This window comes from Trachurus trachurus (genome assembly GCF_905171665.1).
Source record: "Trachurus trachurus genome assembly, chromosome: 13".
Classification (NCBI taxonomy): Eukaryota; Metazoa; Chordata; class Actinopteri; order Carangiformes; family Carangidae; genus Trachurus; species Trachurus trachurus.
This window is the reverse complement of record NC_139892.1, coordinates 3,092,626-3,109,678: the sequence shown is the minus strand read 5'-3', so window position 1 is coordinate 3,109,678 and position 17,053 is coordinate 3,092,626. Positions and strand designations below refer to the sequence as shown.

The 17,053-nt window shown below is 42.1% G+C and overlaps 2 protein-coding genes across 2 annotated transcripts in view; one reads left to right on the top strand and one right to left on the bottom strand.

The window, feature by feature from the left end:
- Nucleotides 1-7,385: 7,385 nt before the first annotated feature.
- Nucleotides 7,386-10,077, top strand: LOC310995681 (uncharacterized protein; the record flags this gene model as incomplete). The annotated part of the gene is made up of 3 exons (XM_083984798.1): nt 7,386-7,411; nt 7,563-9,117; nt 10,048-10,077. The coding sequence occupies 3 exons, from the start codon at nt 7,386-7,388 to the stop codon at nt 10,075-10,077; spliced, it is 1,611 nt and encodes a 536-aa protein (XP_083840924.1).
- Nucleotides 10,078-11,767: 1,690 nt separating this feature from the next.
- The window catches only part of LOC310995680 (protein NLRC3-like), a gene marked incomplete at its 3' end in the record, with an annotated part of 65,421 nt that continues 60,135 nt past the window's right edge, over nt 11,768-17,053 (bottom strand). The window contains exon 8 of the mRNA XM_083984797.1: nt 11,768-12,049. Coding sequence (XP_083840923.1) covers nt 11,768-12,049 — 282 coding nt within the window. The remainder of the gene's footprint in view (nt 12,050-17,053) is intronic.

Below are 17,053 nucleotides of genomic sequence, written 5' to 3'. Positions count from 1 at the left end.
CTGTGTGGTGCCTGTCTTGAACTATTTTGCTACAGAAGAATTAAGTTATGATGTGTTATGGTTAAAGTGAAGGTTCTCTTTATTGTCATCAGACACTTTACATACTGTGACTTGAGTCTTACAGTACTGCGTCTCCAACTGCAATATCTCTGATCCGATGGAAGGAGTTGGGAGAGGCTGTTCAAAACGTCAGAGGAGTCTCTAATGATGCTTCTGCACTTGACAAACAGCATTGTTGTGCCAACTCTACCCAAGTAGATGGGTAGTGTGACCCTATGATTGTTTCTGCTGACCTCATGAGCCTCTTGTCTGAAGCACTGTGTCAATCACTGATTAATAAAAATAATAAAAACATTATATTTATTTATTTACTCAAAGTCACCTTTACATAGTAAAACAAACAAGATAAAAGAATACATGAAATAAATACAACAAAGAAGATGATCAACACATGAACAATGAAACACAGAAGCTTATTACACTTAAAAATAAAAAGCAAGTTTGAAAAGGTGGGTTTTGAGCAAATATTTGAGAGCATTTCAGCCCGTACAGTCACAGATGTGTTGGGGAGAGTTCAAAAGGGAGGGGGCAGCGATGGAGAAGGCTTAACCCCAGGTTTTGTGCTTGGTACTGGGAGGAGGAGCGGAGGCAGTGGGAGGGGTGTGATGGTCCAAAAAGGTCAGTGAGGTAGGATGGGGCCTGGTTCTGGAGGGCTTTGAAGGTGAGGAGAAGGACTTTGAACTGAATGTGATAAGGAATTGTGAGCCAATGGAAGTTCTGGAGGTAATATAAATTCCAAATTAATTTATTAATTGTTCAACATTTGTAAAATCCTAGCACCCAGCATGTCTGTGTCTTAGTACTATCCTTTGCACTAGAAAGCAGGCTGTGTTTTGCTGTGAAAGCCATTCTTAGTAGGTACAGTTTGGGACTCAGAAAGCAGACATGTTGAAGCTCCTTCAAAAGCATATGAGGTGAGTGACACTCCATCCACAGGAGAGCAGGAGTACTGATGGGCAGGCTGGTTGGTGTAGGGGCAGAGGAAAGCAGGCGCTGCAGGTGGAGCTCTAGAGAAATCTGTGGAAAACACAGAGATGGTGTAAGACCAAGGCCAAAGTACAACAGATAATGACAACACAAAAAGAGAGGAGAGGAGAGGGCTCTGTGTAACCAGATGTGTCCCCCAGCAGTCTAAGCCTATACTGTAACTGTGTAGCTATAAAATGGTTCAGAGCTACCTGAACCAGCTCTAACTACAAGCTCTGTCATAAAGGAAGGTCTTAAGCCTAGACTTAAATGTAGCTAGAGTGTCTCTCTGCCTCTTTGACCCATGGAGAGAGCTGGTTCCACAGTAAAGGAGCCTGGTCACTGAAGGCTCTACCTCCCAGTCTGTTTTAGAGATACTGGGAGTCACTAACAGACCTGCATTCTGGGAGCAGAGTACTCTGGTAGGACAGTAAGGAATGATGAGGTCTTTCAGACTGTGTATACACGACTCAAAACACTGTAGTATTGTGCCAGGCCTGTGTGGAGCTGGCGTGGCGCTATAACGCTGCCACACAAATGCACCACATCAAAGAAGAAGACTAAAAGCTTCCCCACTGAATTCAAACTTTAAACATTATAAATTGATGAAATGATGACAGGGAGTCGTGTCCGTGGAAATGTGATGATCAAAATGCCCTAAAAATGTGTCTAAATGATGGACTCTACTCACTGGTTACTCTCAACTTACCAGCTGTTTTCAAGCTGATCCTGGTGCTGTCATAGGATGAGTTCATGCATCAGCTCACGGTGGACCCACATCTGCCAAATAGAGACACACATGACATTTCATATTTCATTTAGACGTAGTTTAGACTGCTTTGTAGTCTGCGTGGACAAACATGATGCTGGTAATAAATTATGTTACACAGTTGTGAACACAACTAGCATTTAATAAATCAAAAACGCGTATTTATTCACTTCTACCATAAATGAGGACATTTCTCACAGACTTAGAGAAGAAAATATTCAAATGAGGTGGCGTTAAAGAGCTGATAATAACAAAAGACGTAACTTTAGCATCCAACAGCTGTTTATTAGCTACAACCGCTAGCTAGTTTACCTGTAAACAATTAGCATTGCTAGTATTGATTATCTTCTGGAGCTAACCAGCTACAGGTCAACAATTTAAACACTGGTTGGAGAAGTTAGGTCGAAAAAATTAAAAACAACATAACGTGTGACCTACTTCATGAGTGAAGCAGTGATGAAGTCGTCAACCACAACAAAGTTTGACTCACTCACCTCACGTCGTTGACAGCATCTCAGTGCGATCCAGTGCCCTTATTGTGAAAATCCCCAGGGATCCTGACAGTTGTGGGGAAAGTAGCCGAAATATCACTTTATAACATTTATGAAATGATAATCGTTTAGGCGATTTGTTGTGAGTTTGTATTTAATTCGTTTCGGGGTTTTTTTTTTCTTTTAAATTGTCCGGCGCTGTAGCCAACATGCTTCAAAACGCGGAGCTTTTATTTTGAAGGCTGGTTCCGGCTCTCGACTTCCTTTTTCAATTTTCATTGTACAAGTTGGAGAAAGGAACAAGCGGGCACTTCGGTGCGCTGAATTGCGTTGTACGTCTTACGTCAATGAAATAGGAAATACCCCTAAAAATGACATTTCTCATGGTTCGAAGTGAACAACGCAATTGAATTATACTTCGTACACGGACCGTACACGGACCGGGTCGGTACTGCTAGTACTGCAGCCAGGCAGCATGAGCCTGTGAGCCTGAGCTCAGGGCAAAGGAACACTGAGGTCACAGACAAATCTCATTTCTACACATTTTCAGATCACAGATCTGCCGCGGCAGAAGTGTTGCAAAAGTCACGTGTAAAAACACAGCCAATTGAGAGCTCCTGCCTGAGTTGTAAGTGATGACAGACATTTACAGATCTAAGTACGCATTTACAGATCGGTTTACACATTTACAGATCTATGTACACTTACAGATCTGTGTTCACATTCACAGATCTTTGCATGCACTTGCAGATTTGTCTTCACTTGCAAATCTGAATACGGACACAGATTTTTTTTACACACACACAGGTCTGAACACACACACACAGATCTGAATACGCACACACAGATCTGAATACACACACACAGATCATATTACACACACACAGATCTGAATACGCACACACAGATCATATTACACACACACACAGATCTGAATACGCACACACAGATTGAGATACGCATTTGCAAATAATATTGCAACAATAATAGCTCCATACTAAGCCCACTAATTCAATGTGTTTGGCGATAAAAAAAAACATTTAAATGTGGCTGGATGATCAATAACAAATTAAACTGTGGTTTGACAAATTCAAACACATGTAGCCTATTAACTCTTTCGCGACCACACTAATTCCTCAGCACATCCGCTCAGGACCACATGTTTTTGGCTATTTGTTTACCTTTTATCTCACGTCGAACCGAACTCTGTACATCACCTAGAAACAAACGGTCTTCACTCGGTTGAAGAGTGACTTTACAACGTGCTCCACGAAAAAACGGCGAGTTTTTCCGCCGTTTCGTTCGTGAGTAAGAAGTAGAAGAAGAGAGCTGGGTTTCTCCAAAAACGGAGCTCCCGCTCTAGTTTCAGAGAAGAGAAGTGGCAATCGGCTCATTTTACCGGTACTCTGCAGTGTGGCTTGTCTCCCAAATCATTTCTACGGCTAAATAAATATATTTGTAGGCAAATCTGGGGGGTGTGGCAGCTTGGAGAGTAGCGGTGCAGCGGTGTGGGTCTCTGGCTGCAGCGCAGCAGCTCCGGGACACTGCTGTGTGACTGGCCGGCGATGAGTGCTCTGTGGCGGGGGCGGCCGGTCACAGCACCCGCTGCTCAGCGCCCGCTCTGCTGCACAGCGCCGTGAAAACAGCCGTGATAACGGGCTTTCAGATCCGAGTCTCCAAACCATAAACGTTTGTAACAGCACCGGTAAAAGTCGCCACATTTGTCGTCGGTCGCTTTTGTCAAACGAGGGTTTGGAAAGTCGCCAGATTCACCGAGAAAGTGGCAACACTGTAGCCGACAGCCGCACAGCGCTGCACGCTGTCCCCACAGCAGCATTCAAGGAGAACGATTACTCAAACAAAACCAAGGTCACACAGTTTATAAAAAACATCATGTTTTGATTTTAGTTTAAAACAGTTTTACATATCAGAGGACTACCATATTCACACACAGGGTACCTCAGAGTGTCTATTATCCTAATCTGTAAAAAAACGGTTTTGACGAGTTTACTCGTCAATGGTCGTGAACGTTCGGCAGGCTGTGACGAGTTTACTCGTCAATGGTCGCGAAAGAGTTAATGCTTTTGTTGAAAGCCACGGTAGCCTACAGTAAGATCATGTGTAAGATCATTCAAAGCAAATTCAGTGTCCCAGTCAAAGGCGCTTAGGCAGGCGATTTTAAAGTAATCTAAAAGTAATCCAGAAAGTAATGAAGTTACATTACTTTACTTGAGTAATCTAATTACATTACAGATTACATTTTGGGACATGTAATCAGTAATCTGTAGGGGAATACATTTTAAATGTAACCCTCCCAACACTGTATATCTATCAATCCTAAATCCTGTAGTCTTTTCTTTACCCATGTTTCTAAGTTATTTTTTTTCTTTTTTGGTTAGTTGTGTCTAGTTTTGGGTTAAGTATCATATTTAAATCCCCTGCACAAATGAGAACACCAAAAGTTTCACATGTAATTAAATCAAAGATTTTCTTGAAGAAAGCCTTATTGCTACCAGGAGGGGCATATATATTAAGTAGGGTCACCTCTTTGTGGTCCAATTTACCCTTGACCAATATAAATCTTCCCTCCTTATCCTTGATCTCTGATATAAATTCAAAGTTAACTGAGTTTGAAATCAAAATTGCAACCCCACGTTTGCGACCTCTTTTGTAAGAGGAATAAAATGTATTTCTGAATCCCATCTTTTTTAGCTTTTCATGTTCAGAAGACTGTAAGTGTGTTTCTTGCCAGAATACAATTTGTGATTTCTCCTTCTTAGCCTTAGCTATCATCTTTGCCCTCTTAATAGGGCTAGTGAGTCCATTTACATTGAGTGTGACAACATGAAATTCTCTTTCACCCATAATCTGCAATTGTGAAGCATCTCAGTTCCTGTGGCAATAACCTCTTGGACCTCAGTCAGAACATAACAATGTAACACAACAGAAAAGTATGAACAAACATAACTATAATACAGGTAAAATGAGTGGGCTTCCAACTTGGAGGTTCAGACTAATCCAACCTCTGAGGTGGGGGTGTGTTCCAACCACTAGGTGGGGCCCCTGACTAGTACAACTAGTAGTTCACTGGTGGCTTGCTCCGTATTTACCGGTGTTTTATTAGACAGAGTTTGTAACATTAGGGTCCGTTATTATGTCCCAAAGATCAAAACGTAATGAAGTATATTCCAGCTGCAGTTGAGCAGCACAAACGCTATGGTTCGAGTAGGAGTATTCAAAACGTATAAGTCTCAACGGAACCGAGCCTGTGTATTACCAACCTAATCAATCATTAATTTTGAGGCGTTAACTTGCGTATCCCCGTTTTGCAGTCAAAAAACAAAAACAAAATCAAAGGACCGATGCGGGCCAGAGAGGGAATAAAGCAGCCAAGCTCTCTCTCTCAGTCGCCAGCGGGTGTAGTATCCTCCTCTCCGGTGCGCCGCTGAAATCCCCGCAATTTTGCCGGGTCGTGGCGGGGATCCTTCACGTTCTCCCACAGTAGTTGAGGGTTGTCCAGCGTCTTCTTGGTCAATCGGGTGTGGGGCACTGCAATCCCTCTGGCACGTAAACCCTCCGCTGCTTGTTCAGCACTGTGATATGTAATAGGCCCATCTTTAAGGAATACTCGCATCCTTGTTAACGGAGTCTGAAAGCGGATTCCTTTTTCTTTAAGTGTCTTCTTTATTATCGTGTATTCCTTTCGTTTTAACAGCACTTCAGTTGTGTAGTCGTGGTCAAAGGACAGCCGTTTGCCTTCAAAAGTGATAGGCTTCTTCCAGGCGGCACGAATAACGTTTTCCTTAGTTGTGAATTTCAGGAATTTTATGACTATGGATCTTGGAGTAGCATTGTCCGGGGGCCCCGCGCCCAGGGCTCTATGCGCCCGCTCAATGCCCAGATTCGTGTCGGGGGGGATGTCCTCACCTAGTTCGGTCTTGATGAGTTTCTCCACAAAGTTAATCACGGAGGTGCCCTCTGCTGTTTCTCTCACGCCGTACAACCTGATGTTATTCCTGCGCGAGTGTCCTTCTAGCTCCGTGACTTTAGCTTGTAGAGCGTGTTGTGTTTTCAGCAGAGAATTCACCGCATCTTTTGCACCTGTACTCCATGTCTCCATATCCCCGATGCGTTGCTCGGCTTCCTCGAGTCTTTGGTTTGTGAGGACAATTTTCCCTGTTGCCTCCTCGATCTCTTGATTAATGTCAGCTCTCATTTCGTTCAGCTGTTTCTTAATATCTGACTGGAAACTATTTTGAAAGTCAGTTAGTCGATTTGCAATATCGGTTTTGATGTCCGTCATCAGCTCTCTTATGGTAGACAATATTGCGGACTCTTCACCTAGCGTTAGCTTCGTAGCTGGTGCCTCCTTGCCGCCATCTTCTTCTGTGTTTGTGCTTTCCATGGCGTCGTCCTCCCGATCAAAGTCGTCTTTCTTAGTTCTTCTTTGGGACCTACCACAGCCCCTTTCCTTCCCCCCTTCCATCTTCGGGTGTGTTTAGGTCAGTCTTAGTTTAAGAAAACGTTTGAATTTGGGGGGTTTACCTAACCGGCAGAGAGCAACTTTTTACACGTCCATCCTCGAGCTTGCGCCACCGGAAGTCCCCCTAAACACTTCTTATTGGTTGAAAAGTACATGCTGCTTTCTGTGGACAAGCAAGTTATCAGAGAGAGGAGGATATGAGAGGAATAAAATTAAAAAAACACTCCAAGATGTGAAAAACGGCAACCAGGAAATGCCAGGAATCTTAAAATAGCGCCGCAGGTTTGTGTACGTCCTTCGATAATTTGATTGGTTTGGATTCTGAACCAATAGAATATACTCGCGACAAAATCGTCACGCTGCATATCAGGACACCTTTGCGCGAGTTTTCGTCGCTGTTTCACTCACTCGCTGTATGTCAGGACGCGGTGTAATGCCATATGTCATAATACTACTACTACTAATAATATAATGGTTTACATTTATATAGCACTTTTCTAACGATACCCGATACCTAAAGTGCATACAGAAACCATTATTCATTCATAAGGTCTTAAGGACCAAAAGGCCTCAGTTTCCCAAGTCCCTTCTTAAAAACTGCAGTGTGTTGTCAGTAATGATTCTCTTATGTAAGGACAAGCTGTATTATATTGAAGCACTAGAGAAATAATAATTAAAAAAAAACTCTCCAGGTAGGAAAAAGACTTTTGTAGGATACTCAACCATCATAAGGGAGAGTTTCTGTCTTTCTCGTTGTTTCTGTGGTGTGACCATTACGCTGCTTTTTCCACAGAAACAGTAATGTCTCAGGCATCATCTCCAAGAGTTCTCTGATCCATCCAGGATCTCCTGCTCTTTACCAGCTGAGACCAAAGGAAGGGAAGATTGGAACTGTGACCAGAAAGACTGTTGGTGAAAGAAATTATAATAAGATAAACAAAACCATCTTATTGGTCGGTGAAACGGGAACAGGAAAATCTACTCTGATCAACACTCTGGTCAACTACACCATGGGAGTGAAGTTTGAAGATGACATCTGGTTTGAGATCGTACAGGGCGAGGAGACAAGTCAGTGTGAGAGTCAGACATCAGATGTGGTCGTGTACGAGATCTTTGGTTTTGAAGGTCAAACTCTGCCCTTCTCTCTGACCATCATTGATACTCCTGGATTTGGAGACACCAGAGGGATCGAACATGACGACCTCATCAGTCACAGATTATTGGACCTGTTCCGCTCAGAAGAGGGAGTTTATGAACTCAGCGCAGTGGGTCTGGTGATGAAGGCGTCAGATAATCGACTGAGTGACCGACTGATGTACATCCTCAATTCAGTGATGTCTCTGTTTGGAAACAACATGGAGGAGAACATCGTCGCTCTGATCACACACTCAAATGGAAGGAAACCAAAAAATGTTCTTGAAGCTCTCAATGCTGCAGAAATTAAATGTGCAAGAGATGAGAAGAATGAACCTGTTCACTTCCTGTTTGATAACTGCCAACATGAAGACCGGAAAGAGGACATAGAAGATCTGGAACATGCTGTTAAAGCAACACTGAGAGGAATTAGTCAGTTTATGGACTTCCTGGAAATAATTGCATCTGTGAGACTGAAGAAAACTATGGAGGTGTTGAATGAACAGGTCAGACTGAAAGCCAGTATCCAGAACCTGCAGGAGAGAGTTGAGTTTATTGAAAAGAAACAGATACAGATCAGACAGATGGAAGATGCTAAGAAGAAATATGGAGACAAGATAAAGAAGAATGAGAAGTTCACTGAAGTGGTTGATGAGGTTTACAAAGAGAAGCAGGAGATCTTCGGGGGTTGGCGGTGGTTCGGTGGCTACAGTGGAGCTATTACCTGTAACATCTGTCAAGAGAACTGTCACCATCCATGTACAATAACCCGTTATCCCAGACACTGTGAGGTGATGAAACGAGGACACTGCACTGTTTGTACCAACAAGTGTCCTGTATCAGATCATGTGAAAGACAAGTGGATCTATGTCAGCAAGACAAGAAAAGTGAAGAAGTTCAAAACCGCTCTCCTGGAAGATCTAGAGAAGCAGATGAACGATCTGACAGCAGAGAAGACTCAGCGGCTCGAAGAGGCCTACCAACATGTCGTCAAGCTGGATGAGATCGCCCTGAATGTGGATTCAGTGTCCACTCATGTCCACTTGGACTTCCTGATTGAGAAGATGGAGGACGAAGAGAAGGTCGAGAAACTGGAGGAGATGAAAGGCCGAGTGGACGAAAGAGGCCACAGGGGGATAGAGTACGCCGCCGATAAAGTATTTAAACTGAAGAAAAGCAAATCTCCCTGCACAGCCACAGTTCCTCAGGTGCAGGTGGGTAGCAGGAGTGCGTAAAATCAATAGAAAAAGACGGCCACCGCACACTGATAAGACTCTGCTGATATACTTTATTAATGAACAACGCGTTTCGCTTTCAGCGTCGTCAGGTTCGCCTCTGGCGTTGCTGGGTGTGTTCATATACCTTCGGTCACATGACCCAAACCATCAACAGATGGCAAAAAAGTTTAAAAAAAAAAAAAAAAAACACTTGTGGTTATCATATGATATGTACAATATAGCAACACTCAAATAAATCAAAAAGGGAAGCAATACACCCATCACATACAATACAATATAATAGAAAGCCAAGTTATGAGTAGCGCAACGTAATCACAATCACCCAGCGGGTACAATGTATCACACAACAACAATAAATGTAACAATCCAGTTCAAAGAAAACAGCTCAAGTCCTGAGAGTCATTCATACCATAAGGCTCGACAGTGGAGAGTTCGTTTATCCAAAAAGCCTCTCTTCTCAGTAGTTGTTTTATAATGTTACCTCCTCTTGGGTTAGGTTTTATTTTTTCAATGCCAATGAACCTGAGGGAGGCAGCAGAGCCGTGATTTTTATCTTGGTAGTGTTTGGCGATAGCGTAATCCAGGTTGTTATTTCTGATGGCCGCTTTATGTTCTGCTATGCGCAATTTTAAGTTACGTTTAGTTTGGCCAACATACATAAGACCACAGGGGCAGATCAACACATAAACAACATGGGTGGAAAGGCAATTAATAAATTCTTTTATTTTGTATTTCTTTCCTGAGTGGGGGTGATTAAATGATTTAGTATCACATGTGTTGGCGCAATGCGCACATTTGCCACATCTATAGTTGCCATACACTTGCTGGGACAGCCAATTGGTTTGTGTTGGTTCCATGTACATAGAACTGACCACCATGTCCCTTATGTTTCTACCTCTCTTATAGCAGAAGCGAGGTCTGGACGAGGATAGATGATTCAAGCTGGGGTCACATTCAAGTACTTTCCAATGTTTAGTGATGATCTGTTTGACTTGTCTCGATACTGTGGAATACTCAGAAACATAAGTCGTGGTATTTACATTTACATTTTCATTTTCATACTGTTTCGTGGGAGGATTTAATAATTCTTCTCTATCTCTTCTGTTGGCTTTTGCCATAGCACTGTAAATCATAGATTTATCATATCCCCTCTGTAGAAATCGTTCAGCCATTTCTTGTGCCTTAGCGTGATAGTCCCCTTCGTTGTTACAGATTCTTCTCAACCTGATAAATTGTCCATAAGGGATGTTGTTGATGAGGTGATCAGGGTGGAAACTTTCAGCATGTAAAACTGTATTTCTGTCAGTGCTTTTACGATAGATCGATGTATCCAAACCCCTGTTCTCATTCACTGAGATGAGAAGATCCAAGAAATGAATAGTTTCACGACTGTATTCCATGGTAAATTTTAAGTTAGGATAAGTTTCATTCACAAAAACATTAAATGCCTCCAGCTCATCCTCACTACCTGTGAATACCATAATGATGTCATCAATAAATCTGCGAAAGAACAACATTTTATCCGCAAACGGGTTATCATTGAATATGTGCCTTTCCTCCCACAATCCCATGTACAAATTTGCATAGTTGGGAGCGAAGGGAGACCCCATGCTGGTTCCTTGAGACTGCACAAAATATTTTTTATCGAACATAAAATAATTTGATTTCAGTATAAACTTCGTCAACATCATGAGCAATTCAAAAGGGAGAACATCTTTTTTAGGTTCCAAATAGAAGTCCATGGCCTCTAATCCACCTTCATGTGGGATGTTGGTGTATAGGGCTTCAACATCAAAGGAGACCAAGAATGAGTTGTGAGGCATAGAGATGTTAGTCAAAAGGTTTAGGACATCCCTGGTATCTGCCACATATGATGGTAAAGTCTTTACAATGTCTTTAATAAAGAAATCCACAAATTGGCTTAGAGGTTCAGACAGCGAGTTCTTACTTGCTACAATAGGTCTGCCCGGTGGATTCAACAGTCGCTTGTGTATTTTGGGCAATAGATAGAAGACAGGAGTCATAGGGTGTTGTATTTGCAAAAACTCAAATTGTTTTTTAGTAATCCACTGGTCCTCCAGAGCTCTATTCAAGATAGAGTCTCTCTCCTCTATGAGGGTTTCCACTGGATTATGTGGTAACTGTCTGTAAAACGAAACATCTCCAAGTTGCCTAAAGGCCTCGGTTATATAGTCCTTGGTGTTTTGTACAACCACAGCCCCTCCCTTATCGGCTGGTTTAATCACAATTTTCGAATCATTTTGTAGTTCATTTAAGGCCTTTCTTTCCACAAAACTGATGTTGTAATTCTTGACATTGTTTTTCGATTTTACAACAGTTTCAATATCTCTTTCCACTAATTTACTGAATGTGGCTAGAGTGGGGTTAGGTGCACCCGGAGGGAGGAAAGTGGATTTTTTCTTAAATTTATTCAAAGGGTCAGGGGGGGCTCCCACAGTGGCATTCGTTTTGTTATGAAAAAAGTGTTTCAAATGAAGTTGTCTAAAGAATTTATATGAATCAACTTTCAAATTGAATGCATTAACTTTATTCGTGGGAACAAAAGATAAGCCCCGACTCAAAACATTAGTATGTAGGGTGGAGAGAGGATAATCAGATATATTGATTACCGAAAGTTCTGTCTCCGGGCCCGGCTGTTCCGCGTCTCCACGTTCCACTCCACATTTGGTGCCAGGCGTGCGCCTCGTCCTCTGCCCCCTCCTGGTTTTCTTCTGGGGGCCCGATCCCCTCCTAAAAAAGGCTCATCTCCGGAGGATGCACTGGTGTGGCCCTGGTCGCTCGTCCCCTCCTCGCTGGTCAGGAGAAGGTCCAGATGTTGCCCCCGCCGGCTGCCATCCTGTCGTCTCGGTGCGCCTCCATGCGCACAATTTATCAGGTTGAGAAGAATCTGTAACAACGAAGGGGACTATCACGCTAAGGCACAAGAAATGGCTGAACGATTTCTACAGAGGGGATATGATAAATCTATGATTTACAGTGCTATGGCAAAAGCCAACAGAAGAGATAGAGAAGAATTATTAAATCCTCCCACGAAACAGTATGAAAATGAAAATGTAAATGTAAATACCACGACTTATGTTTCTGAGTATTCCACAGTATCGAGACAAGTCAAACAGATCATCACTAAACATTGGAAAGTACTTGAATGTGACCCCAGCTTGAATCATCTATCCTCGTCCAGACCTCGCTTCTGCTATAAGAGAGGTAGAAACATAAGGGACATGGTGGTCAGTTCTATGTACATGGAACCAACACAAACCAATTGGCTGTCCCAGCAAGTGTATGGCAACTATAGATGTGGCAAATGTGCGCATTGCGCCAACACATGTGATACTAAATCATTTAATCACCCCCACTCAGGAAAGAAATACAAAATAAAAGAATTTATTAATTGCCTTTCCACCCATGTTGTTTATGTGTTGATCTGCCCCTGTGGTCTTATGTATGTTGGCCAAACTAAACGTAACTTAAAATTGCGCATAGCAGAACATAAAGCGGCCATCAGAAATAACAACCTGGATTACGCTATCGCCAAACACTACCAAGATAAAAATCACGGCTCTGCTGCCTCCCTCAGGTTCATTGGCATTGAAAAAATAAAACCTAACCCAAGAGGAGGTAACATTATAAAACAACTACTGAGAAGAGAGGCTTTTTGGATAAACGAACTCTCCACTGTCGAGCCTTATGGTATGAATGACTCTCAGGACTTGAGCTGTTTTCTTTGAACTGGATTGTTACATTTATTGTTGTTGTGTGATACATTGTACCCGCTGGGTGATTGTGATTACGTTGCGCTACTCATAACTTGGCTTTCTATTATATTGTATTGTATGTGATGGGTGTATTGCTTCCCTTTTTGATTTATTTGAGTGTTGCTATATTGTACATATCATATGATAACCACAAGTGTTTTTTTTTTTTTTTTTTTTTTTAAACTTTTTTGCCATCTGTTGATGGTTTGGGTCATGTGACCGAAGGTATATGAACACACCCAGCAACGCCAGAGGCGAACCTGACGACGCTGAAAGCGAAACGCGTTGTTCATTAATAAAGTATATCAGCAGAGTCTTATCAGTGTGCGGTGGCCGTCTTTTTCTATTGAAAGTATTTAAACTGTTTAAAAGAAACTAACAGTGAAAAGAACAGCACTGAGGTGTTAGACTCCTTAGTCATCATGTTGGGAACCTAACATTAGTTCCAAGAGGAGCTGAACCACGCTGTTGGCATGTACTGTCAAATTAGAAATTAAAACAAAAAAAACAAGAATGATCCAAAGGACTAAATGGAACACAAGTAATAATGTATATGTAATAATTATGTGTGATGAGATGTTTAACTGGACCAGTGTAATCGACTTGTTTCTGTGTCTGCTTGGTAAAAGTGCAGTTATTATATAAAACAAGTTCGGGTCGGCATTTAGCTCACTGGGTAGAGCTGCCGCCCCATGTTGAGGCTCAGTCCTCTGTGCAGGCGGCCCCGGTTCGAGTCCCGTGTCGGACAGCCCTTTCCTGCGTGTCATTCCCCCACTCTCTGCCTCCCCATTTCCCGTCTCTCTCTCAACTGCACTATCAATAAAGGCAATAAAAGCCCCAGAAATATACTAAAAAAAACAAAACAAGTTCATTAGAATCTAATAACTGATGTTGTGAATGTGGTGGTGATGCCCCCTGGTGTTTGATGCTGAGTACAGCAGCCCCTCCCTTCCTGATGTTAGTCTCCTCTGTGGTGGTTGTTTTATTGATTGTTGATTTATGTTGATTTATTGTGATGTTGTATCAGTGAAGCAGCCATATTGAAGTGAATTGACTCTGTTGTGTTATTGAACATGAAGTCGTGTCCTGATTGATGCAGTTTTCTGTGAATCCTGAATAAAACCTGAGCTTGATGAAATGAGTTTGATAAGAGTTCACTGGATCATCAGCTGCTTCTTCACTCTGTTGAAGCTTCTACTTAACTTTATTCAATGTCTGTTTGTCTTTGTTCCTCGAACACTTGCCCTCCAGGAATTCGCAATGTTCCAGGAAAAATCAAGCTATAGGTGATGAGCGAGAAGCAGCCGGTGAGTCAAACATTGGGCGATATGGCAGCGAATCCCACCGGACTCCAGGTTTTCAGCAATAGAAATATGCGCACCTGTGTCATCCCTGAAGCCTAGACTTGTTAGAGCCTTAACTGTAAAACTTGAATTACCAGGGTGACATAGGTTGCGACAACTCCATAAACAAAAGAAAAGAAAAATCACCGCTCCGGTGTTTAATAAAAGAGTCCTTCAATTGTCCAAGAAAAAAAAAAGGCTGGCCAGCAAAAAATAGAGAGCACTCTTTTCATTTATGTGGATGTGTGCGTGTGTGTAATTGTGACCCGTTCCATCAAAATGAGTCGGAAGTCGCAACGTTCTATTTTTAGATAATCAGCTGATAACATGGAAAACCCATAGAAAAAAAAAATGTTTACCCTAATTTCAAAGCAATGACATTCAAAAACAATCTCCCAAAGTTTCACAGTCCAGATAATTGAGAAAAGGCACACAGGGGGACTGACATCAGACTGACTGTTTGATGAAGGGCTGAGATGCCCGAAACGTTACCACTTGGTGTGTGCAAGGGAGCAAAAACTAGTGTGCGGTCTTTTTCTTTCTCTACCTATATCTCCTTTTGTGGACCTGCACCTAGCCTCACATTTTTGGGATGTGCGTGTCTTTGTTCTTGCTCAAGCAATCTACCCATTGGCCTTGTTATGAGGAAGGCTGCCGTACTCAACGAAAAGGAAACTAAGGTGTGCAATACAGCAAATTTGGAATGGCATCCAACAATGTCTGAAAATCACATGGCAGCAGGGTTATTGAGGAAAACCATGGCAGAGGTAACGCAAGACCCGGGATTTTATGAGAGCAGTGAACATTTGTCTTTTAGTTCACGTCAAGATTATGTACCCAACATTCTCTATGACTTTGTAACCTTGTGTGTGGATAAAACTCAGCCAAAACATGTGAAAAGTCTTCATCAAAGGAAAATCTCCATGTTATTGCAAAGAAAAAGATGCACCCGCCCATAACATTAGGGCTTGCCGTTATGATACATCATGAATTTGGAAGCAAGGCACTAATTAATGAGTTAAATGCTATGGGTCACTGTGTTTCATACAATGAAGTCAGGCAGTTTCTCACATCTGTCTCTGCTGATCAAATCACAAGGAATGAAGGCACCAAGTGGCCTCAGTGGAGATGCAGACCATGGAATGATTGACGCTGCAATTGATAATTTTGACCAAAATGAGGAGACTCTGGATGGAAAGCAGACCACTCATGCAGTGGTCATGGTAATATACAGACGAGGTCAGACCACAACAGAAGTCCATCGTCTTGCCAGGATTCCACAGAAGTCTCTTTCTGCTTTGAACAACTATGATGTAGATGGAGAAGAGCTTCACAGGTAGGCTGAACATGTTTACCTTTTTGCATTGTCAACGTCTAGTCAAATTAAATGTATTATAGTAGTTTGTTTTTCAAAGCAGATGTATGATGACACAACTAAGTTATGTTTATTTAATTTATTGTCTACACAATGGTCAAAGACCTTTTCTTGAAGTACAACGCCACCCTGCCTTCAAGTGCCCCTGTCGAGAGACTTTTTAGTCAGGGAGGGCTTCTTTTCACCCCACATCGCAACCACATGACTGATGAACACTTTGAACAGACTCTCTTGCTGCGTTACAACCGCCACTATTTGACTGTAGAGTAACTGATGTTACTGATGATGACTTGCTTCTTGTCATTTAAGTACAGTAATATACAGTACAGTCTAGCCATATCCTCAACCACATTACCTAGTGCATACATTGCCCTCACAACTACCGTCACAGTGTACACCTGCAGCCATATAAAATAGATATGAAGTTGCACTTACGAATTGCCTGTACACATAAGACTGTTAAGCTTTTTGAGATAAAAACTCGTCTTTGAAGTCATCTTTTGACCATGCACAAACCATGTGTTTGCTGCGAGTTCACAAAGTGCGTGATTTACCCTTTATTGTTCTCAAAGCAATTTACAATTTTTATTTTCTGCACATTTAAAGTATGTTTTTGCTTTGTTATACTTAAAGCAGGCATGTTGCACTTTAAAGACGTTTCGACGTTTCGAACCGAAGTCTGTGCTTGCCTGGCCTACAATAAAGAAACATCAAAGGAATATTTAGAGTGTGCTAGCTTTTCTCCCCTCTCTGAGAGACAGAGACAGACATGCAGGGCCGGCTCTACACAGGGGCAAGAGGGGGCAGCGCCCCCTCAAATAAATGTCTTGCCCCCTCAAATCCAAATTTTAGAAGTTGAGAAAGCACATTTTAATATACTCAAAAAATGTGTATATTACAAGTTGACAAAATTATCTGTAGTAGCACAAAAATCTGCCAAAAAAAAGGGACACTGTTCTTTTCTAAAATATTCTGTTCTTTTTTCTTTTCTTTTTTTTGTATTCTTAAGACTACCTTTCAGTTTTGAACCCCCCCCCCCTCTTCTCAGAGTACACCAGAATGCTTCACTCACATTTTAAAATCACAAAAAAAAATATATAATGTATATGTATATGCACCCCTAACCCCCCATATAATGTGGCTCTTTGCATTACGACAGTAAAAAAAATTTGAGCTCTAAGACCCTGGTTGGCCACCCCAGCCCCGAGTTGGACAGGTCTGAAGGTAGAGGCCTGACAAAGTGCAATCCGCTTCTCCAGGTTGGGGTTGGACACATAGTCAACAACCCAATTCAATGAAGTCACATTTCTGACTGCCCCCTCATATATGCATGCCTACAACCGGCCCTGCAGACATGTAGAGACTGAACTGTCTGTTCAACAGTGAGAAGGTTTCTGTGACAGGAGGAGACTCTAGCC